This window comes from Microtus oregoni, unplaced genomic scaffold, assembly GCF_018167655.1.
Source record: "Microtus oregoni isolate MIOR12 unplaced genomic scaffold, Mior012 000057F_ref0000458, whole genome shotgun sequence".
Lineage (NCBI taxonomy): Eukaryota > Metazoa > Chordata > Mammalia > Rodentia > Cricetidae > Microtus > Microtus oregoni.
In genome coordinates this window covers 7,640,630-7,649,345 of record NW_024543833.1, presented here as the reverse complement: position 1 = coordinate 7,649,345, position 8,716 = coordinate 7,640,630, and the positions used below count along the sequence as shown (strand labels likewise).

The window sequence follows — 8,716 nt, the reverse complement described above, 5'->3', positions numbered from 1 at the left end:
ATTAATGACCAGTGGTTGTTAACTCCGGTCATTTTTTTAGTGGTAGAGTTTGTGTGTTTCCCTTCTTTGATTTGTGTTGGTGAAGGGTCTCTAGATGTCTGAGTTATTGAGGTCATTGTTGGACTTCTTGGTTAGTGATTTTCCTTCTATTACTTTCTGTAAGGCTGGATTTGTGGCTGCGTATTGTTTAAATTTGTTTTTATCCTGGAAAATTTTATTTTCTCCATTTATAGTGAACGAAAGCTTGGCTGGGTATAGTAATCTGGGCTTGCATCCATGGTCTCTCAGTTTCTGCAGTACATCTATCCAGGACCTTCTGGCTTTCATGGTTTCCATGGAGAAGTCAGGTGTAAGTCTGATAGGTTTACCTTTATAAGTAATTTGGCCTTTTTCCTTTGCAGCTCTTAATATTCTTTCCTTATTCTGTATGCTTTGTGTTTTGATAATTATATGGTGATGGGATGTTTTTTTTTGATCCAGCCTATTCGGTGTTCTGTATGCTTCTTGAACCTTCATAGGTATATCTTTCTTTAGGTTGGGAAAGTTTTCTTCTATAATTTTATTAAATATATTTTCTGGACCATTGAGCTGCACTTCTTCTCCTTCTTCTACTCCTATTATTCTTAGGTTTGGTCTTTTTATTGTGTCCCATATTTCCTGAATATTTTGTGATGAGAGTTTGTTGGACTTGCTGTTTTCTTTGATCAGTGTGTTTATTTTCTCTATGGTATCTTCAGAATCTGAGATTCTTTCTTCTAACTCTTGTATTCTGTTGGTTATGCTTGTTTCTGTAGACTCTGTTTGTTTACTTAAATTTTCCATGTCCAGCCGGCCCTCTGTTTGTGTTTTCTTCTTTGCCTCCATTTCAGTTTTCAAGTCTTGCACTGTTTCCATTATCTGTTTGATTGTTTTTCCTTGGTTTTCTAGGGTATTACTCACTGATTTATTCAATTCTTCAAACTTTCTGTTATATTTCTCATCCAATTTTATAAGGGCGTTTTTTACATGCTGTTTAAGGGCGTCAATCACTTTCATGAAGTCAATCTTTTCTACTTCTTCTTGATTAAGGTGTTCATGTCCTCCCGTTGTGAGGTCGCTGGTTTCTGGTGGCTTCATGTTGCTTTTCAGCTTGTTGGGTGAATTCTTGCCTTGGCGTCTGCCCATCTCTTCTTCTGAATACTCCCTTATGGATCTTCTTTACTGGATCAGGTCTCCTTGCCTACCCAATGCTGGCTCTCCCCAACGTTGTTTCTCCTGGTGCCTAGAGATCAGGTCTCCATGCTGGTTGGGTAGCTCGCAAACAAAGCGCCTACCCTGCTTGGTGCAGGCAGGCCATAGAAACAAAGGGACTCCCACCCGCTTGGGTGCCCCTAGGATTCGGACCCAGTGCCCAGACAGGCTGGACTGGGTGATGTTATGTGCTGAAAGAGGGCGGTGGGGCCAAAGTGGGGAGGGTTCTGGATGGAAGCTGGGTGGGCTAGGAAGAAAGAGGCGGTATGCAGGGAGTAGAGGCCCTGCAGAGAGCTCAAGAAGGATAGGGGGCCAAGGAACCTCTGAGCTCCCCTTCCCAGGCTGGCGCTGCGGGGCCAGAAACTCACCCCAATGCTGGGTCTCCTGGTGCCGAGAGATCAGGCCTCCGTGCTGGTGGGCAGGTCGCAAACAAAGCGCCTACCCTGTTTGGTGCAGGCAGGCCATAGAAACAAAGGCTATATTTTCATTTATTGACTGACAAGGGGTAATTATGAGCTGAACTGTTTTTGTGTGACGACCTACCTGTTCTTTTTCACTTGTGCAGGCATTTCAATTTGATACAGAAAGTCAAGTTGGTGCAGACATTAACAAAATATGAGTGTCTGCACAGAAGAAATGACGTATATCATCGCTGTAAAATTCTTTAGTAACGTGGGCAATTCCAAGGAGATTGTTAAGGAAGTCATCATCAGGAAGGATGGGCCTTCTACACAGCCATTATTGCTCCCGGAGGAAATTGAGAAAGAGAACCAAAGGCTCCAAGGACACAGTGCTTGTGCCCCTTGTTCCGTGTGTCCAGACGCTGCTCAGAGCAGAAGTGCAGGTGTTGCGGGCAGCACAAATGACCTCACAGGATATTCCACTTCCAAGAACACACAGAGTCGCACAGAGCAAAATATGGAAGAAAAAATTTCCCAGTTCCCATGTACAGACTCTAAACCATATACCTCAAACGGCAGTGACTTGTTTAGTTGCTGTAGAACAGCAATTGCCGTTGAAAATTTTTGGGAGCTTGGACACAGGAAGATCACTGTGCTTGTGCCTCAGTGGAGAACAAGGTGCAATCCTAATGTCACAGAACAGCACTTCTTGACCCAACTCCAGGAGCTTCGAATGTCACCGTTTACTCGATCCAGGACAGTCTTTGGAGAAGGAATTTCTTCTCATGGTGACACGTTCCTACTACACTTAGCAGAAAAGACTGGGGGTGTCATTGTAAGCAATGATAACTTCAGAGAGTTTGTGAATGAGTCAGTGTCCTGGAGAGAAATTATTGCCAAAAGATGGCTAAAGTACACATTCGTGGGGGACATATTGATGGTTCCCAACAATCCTCTGGGAAGAAAGGGGCCTCAGCTAGATGAATTCCTTGGAAAGGAGGGCTCTGTTAGAGACATGCTGTCTCTACTCAGTGCCCTGCCAAATGTGGACTGGTTTTCCAGGAGCCGTAACAACCAAGTAGCCAACACCAGGCGCCAGCCTCCATATGGGAACCTGGGAGCCTCTTCAGGCTCTTGGCTTCCTCAGCAGCCCCACTTTACGTCCCTGACCAGCATTCTAGGTATACTGGAGAATCGTCTTATGCCAGCACAGAGATATTCTGCTGGGACCAACGAGCTGAGGGAGGCCCTGCTGAAGATCTTCCCTGATTCTGAGCAAAAACAGATGATCGAAGAGATCATGGTAGCTCAGCCAATTCTGAATGAACGTGAACGTTCTTACAGGTGTGATGTTGGACCTAAGTCTGGGCATCAAACTGAATCCCTAGTTACAGGGGTTGAGAGATTTATCGAGATGCTGAAAATACCATATAAGCTGGAATTAAAAAATGAACCCGGCAGAAGAGATTTAAAGCATATTGTTATAGATGGATGTAGTGTCGCATTAACCCATGGTCTGAACAAGTTTTATAGTTGCCGTGGCATAGCAATCGCCGTTGAATATTTTTGGGAGCTTGGACACAGGAACATCACCGTGTTTGTGCCTCAGTGGAGAACAAGGCGCAATCCTAATGTCACAGAACAGCACTTCTTGACCCAACTCCAGGAGCTTGGAATACTAGCATTAACTCCTTCCAGGACGGTCTTTGGAGAACGAATTGCCTCTCATGTTGACTGGTTCCTACTACGCTTAGCAGAGAAGACTGGGGGTGTCATTGTAAGCAATGATAACTTCAGAGAATTTGTGCATAAGTCAGAGTCCTGGAGAGAAATTATTGCCAAAAGATTGCTTCAGCACAGGTTCGTGGGGGACATATTTATGGTTTCCGACAACCCTCTGGGAAGAAAGGGGCCTCAGCTAGATGAATTCCTTGGAAAGGAGGGCTCTGTTAGAGACATGCAGCCTCTACTCAGGGCCCTGCCAAATGTGGACTGGTTTTCCTGGAGCCCTAACAACCAAGTAGCCAACACCAGGCACCAGCCTCCATATGGAAACCTGGGAGCTTCTTCAGGCTCTTGGCTTCCTCAGCAGCCCCACTTCACATCCCTGGCCAGCATTCTGAGTGGAGAGAAAAATCATCTCATGCCAGCACAGAGATCTTCTGCAGAGACCAGTGAGCTGAGGGAGGCCCTGCTGAAGACCTCTGATTCTGAGCAAAGACAGAAGATCGAAGAGATCATAGTAGCTCAGCCAATTCCGAATGAACGTGAACATTCTTTCAGGTCTAATGTTGGACCTAAGTCTGGCCATCAAACTGAATCCCTAGTTACTGGAATTCAGAGATTTAGAGAGATGCTGAAAATACCATATAAGCTGAACTTAAAAGATGAACCCGGCAGATCCGATTTAAAGCATATTGTTATAGATGGATGTAATGTTGCATTTACCCATGGTCTGAAAAAGTTCTTTAGTTGTCGTGGAATAGCAATTGCCGTTGAATATTTTTGGGAGCTTGGACACAGGAAGATCACTGTGTTTGTGCCTCAGTGGAGAACAAGGCGCAATCCTAATGCCACAGAACAGCACTTCTTGACCCAGCTCCAGGAGCTTGGAATACTAGCATTTACTCCTTCCAGGACGATGTTTGGAGAACATATTGCCTCTCATGATGACAGGTTCCAACTACACTTAGCAGAAAAGACTGGGGGTGTCATTGTAAGCAATGATAACTTCAGAGAGTTTGTGAATGAGTCAATGTCCTGGAGAGAAATTATTGCTAAAAGGTTACTTCAATACACTTTTGTGGGGGACATATTTATGGTTCCCAATGACCCTCTGGGAAGAAAGGGGCCTCAGCTAGATGAATTCCTTGGAAAGGAGGGCTCTGTTAGAGACATGCAGTCTCTACTCAGGGCCCTGCCAAATGTGGACTGGTTTTCCTGGAGCCGTAACAACCAAGTAGCCAACACCAGGCACCAGCCTCCATATGGGAACCTGGGAGCCTCTTCAGGCTCTTGGCTTCCTCAGCAGCCCCACTTTACGTCCCTGACCAGCATTCTAGGTATACTGGAGAATCGTCTTATGCCAGCACAGAGATATTCTGCTGGGACCAACGAGCTGAGGGAGGCCCTGCTGAAGATCTTCCCTGATTCTGAGCAAAAACAGATGATCGAAGAGATCATGGTAGCTCAGCCAATTCTGAATGAACGTGAACGTTCTTACAGGTGTGATGTTGGACCTAAGTCTGGGCATCAAACTGAATCCCTAGTTACGGGGGTTAAGAGATTCAGAGAGATGCTGAAAATACCATACAAGCTGGAATTAAAAAATGAACCCGGCAGAAGAGATTTAAAGCATATTGTTATAGATGGATGTAGTGTCGCATTAACCCATGGTCTGAACAAGTTTTTTAGCTGCCGTGGCATAGCAATCGCCGTTGAATATTTTTGGGAGCTTGGACACAGGAACATCACCGTGTTTGTGCCTCAGTGGAGAACAAGGCGCAACCCTAATGCCACAGAACAGCACTTCTTGACCCAACTCCAGGAGCTTGGATTGTTATTTTTAACTCCTTCCAGGAAGGCCTTTGGAGAACGAATTGCTTCTCATGATGACAGATTCCTACTACACTTAGCAGAGAAGACTGGGGGCGTCATTGTAAGCAATGATAACTTCAGAGAGTTTGTGAATGAGTCACCGTTCTGGAGAGAAATTATTGCCAAAAGATGGCTACAATACACGTTCGTGGGAGACATATTTATGGTTCCCGACGACCCTCTAGGAAGAAAGGGGCCTCGGCTAGATGAATTCCTTGGAAAGGAGGGCTCTGTTAGAGACATGCAGCCTCTACTCAGGGCCCTGCCTAATGTGGACCGGTTTTCCCGGAGCCGTAACAACCAAGTAGCCAACACCAGGCACCAGCCTCCATATGGAAACCTGGGAGCTTCTTCAGGCTCTTGGCTTCCTCAGCAGCCCCACTTCACATCCCTGGCCAGCATTCCGGGTAGAGAGAAAAAACATCTCATGCCAGCACAGAGATATTCTGTAGAGACCAGCGAGCTCAGGGAGGCCCCGCTGAAGATCTTCCATGATTCTAAGCAAAAACAGAAGATCCACAAGATCATGGTAGCTCAGCCAATTCTGAAAGAACCTAAACGTCCTTTCTGGTCTAGTGTTGGACGTAAGTCTTGGCTGAGAGCCCAAGGCTGATGCGGACCTGAGTGAGCTGCTAACTGTGGACAACCATTGTGGGAAGAAGCCTTCCAGAATGAATGGGGCTGCTCTGGATTTCCTAACAAATGAAAGGAATGTGTTTTATGTTTACACAAATATGGATTTTCCAAGCCAGTTTTACTTCTATGTATAAAATTTGCTGCTAATACAGATTTATCCTTTTCTGTAAAAGGAAAGTGCATTTTCTGCCTTTTCAGAACTGTGTATCAGCAGTTACTCTTGAGTGTACTTTCAACTTTATGTTTTTAAAACTATTGTCTTAGAGTTATAGAAAAATTGACAAGTGAATATGTTTAGCCTTTTTAAATAAAATTAAAATATTATAAAGAAAAATTTTTCAGTGTCTTATACTCAACTTTGTGCTCTTCATAGAAGCAATATGGGTCTTAGAGGGCTCTGCTCCACCTTGCCATTCAGAAGCCGAGGTTTCACAAGTTATCCTTGCTTATCATACAAAATGTAAGAGCCAAATCTGTAAGGTGGGAAATTATTATATGGTCGAGTTAATCAGCATATGTTATGCTGGAAAGAGGCACGACTTTAGTAAATAATTTTTTTAAAAAATATTTCTGTGTATGAGTTTTTTTCCTGCAAGTGTGTAAGTGTACTGCACATGTGCCCTGTACCATGAAGGTCAGAACGCATTGGATTCCCTGGTTCCGGAGTAACAGATCATTGTGAGCCACCATGTGATGCTGGAAACTCAAATTTGGTCACTTGTAAGAGTAGCCAGTGCTCTTACCACTAAATCACATCTCAGCACAGAAAATAAAGTTTAAAAAATGCTAAGTCTTTGTTTTTGTTCTATTTTAATATCTTGATACTAAAATTCTGAGAATATATTAAAATATAATTACTAAAATGTACAAATAAATGGCAATGTTATAATTTATGACTTTTAGCATTCATAAACAGATAATGAGTTATAACTCAGATCAAAATATTGGACATTGATATAATCCAATAAAGATGTTGGATCTATCTTCTTTCCATTTTTTGTTTCTCATTAGAAACCATGCCTTTGAGAATCTCAACATAGTTTTTTGATTATATTCACCGTTACAACTCCTCATGGATTTAAAAACACTTCCCAAGCAGCAGAGACCAGCATGCAGACAAAAGCGGCAGAGACCGGAGCGCAGATGCTTCTCATGTTGACAGGTTCCTACTACGCTTAGCAGAAAAGACTGGGGGTGTCATTGTAAGCAATGATAACTTCAGAGAGTTTGTGACTGAGTCAATGTCCTGGAGAGAAATTATTGCCAAAAGATTGCTTTAGTACATGTTCATGGGCGACATATTTATGGTTCCTGACGACCCGCTGGGAAGAAATGGGCCTCGGCTAGAAGAATTTCTTGGAAAGGAGGGCTTTTCTGGAGACATGCAGCCATTACTCAATGCCCTACCAAATGTCGGCACTTTCCAAGCTAGTCCTAACACCCAAGTATCCAATACCAGGCACCAGCCTCCATTTGGGAACCAGGGAGCCTCTTCAGGCCCTTGGCTTCCTCAGCAGCCCACTTCACATCCCTGACCACCATTCATAGTATATATCAGGACCATCTCATGCCAGAACAGAGATCTTCTGCAGAGACCAGCGAGCTGAGGGAGACCCTGCTGAAGATTTTCCCTGACTCTGAGCAAAAATCTGAAGATTGACAAGATCCTGGCTGCTCAGCCGTTCCTGAAAGACCTGAATGTCCTTTCTGACCTGGTGTTGGACCTAAGTCTGGGTTGAGAGCCAAGACTGATGGGGACCCAAGTGAGCTGCCAACTGTGGACAACCATGGTGGGAAGAAGCCTTCCAGAGTGAACAGGGCTGCTCTGGATTTCCTAACAAATGAAAGGAATGTGTTTTATGTTTACACAAATCTGGAGTTTTAAACCCAGCTTTATTTCTATGTATAAAATTTGCTGCTAATACAGATTTAACCTTTTGTGTAAAAGAAAAGTGCATTTTCTGCCTTTTCAGAACTGTTTATCAGCAGTTACTCTTGAGTATACTTTCAACTTTATGTTTTTTATCTATTATCTTTGAGCTGAAGGAAAATTGACAAGTGAATATGTTTAGTCTCTCTAAATAAAATTAAAAAATAAAAAATATATCAGTGTATCAGCACTCAATTTTTTGCTCTTCCTAAAAACAATATGGGCCATAGAGGGCTCTGCTTCACCTTGCCTCTCAGAAGCCCAGGTTTCACAGGTTTTTTTTGCCTTTCATACAAAATGTAAGAGCCAAAACTAGAAAGTGGAAAATGATTATAGGCATGACTTAATCAGCATACATTATACTTCAAAGATCCATGACTTAAGGACATTATTTTTTTTTAATTTAAGTGTATGACTTTTCTCCTGCATGTGTTTAAGTGTACTGCACATGTGCCTCACACCATAGGTCAGAAAAAGGCATTGGATTCTCTGGTTCTGGAGTAATAGGTAATTGTGGGCCATCAGGTGATGCTGGAAACCCAAGTATGGTTATTTGTAAGAGTAGCCAGTGCTCTTTCCCCTAAATCACATGTCAGTCCAGAAACTACAGTTTTAAAATGCTGTCTTTGCTTTTGTTCCACTTTAATATCTGATACTAAAATAATGAGAATATATTAAAATATAATTAACAAAGTGTATAAATAAATGGTAATGGTATAATTCATGACATTTAGCATGTATCAATAGCTATACAGTTATAACTCAGATCAAAATATTTGACATTGATATAGTTCCAGGTTGATTCATCTTCTTTCAATTTATTTTTCATTGAAAACCATGCCTGTGAGAATCTCACACACTGCGTTTTGTTTATATCCACCTTTCCTCACAACTCCTCCTGGATTTAAGACCACTTTCCTAG

At 42.9% G+C, this 8,716-nt stretch overlaps 1 protein-coding gene across 1 annotated transcript; it reads left to right on the top strand.

Annotated features, from left to right (window-relative positions):
* Window positions 1-1,866: 1,866 nt before the first annotated feature.
* Window positions 1,867-7,603, top strand: LOC121438775. Its single transcript, XM_041639190.1, is given in 6 exon segments — window positions 1,867-3,885; window positions 3,887-3,914; window positions 3,950-5,036; window positions 7,027-7,379; window positions 7,382-7,512; window positions 7,514-7,603. Coding segments are annotated over 6 exon segments (3,708 nt in total).
* Window positions 7,604-8,716: the final 1,113 nt, after the last annotated feature.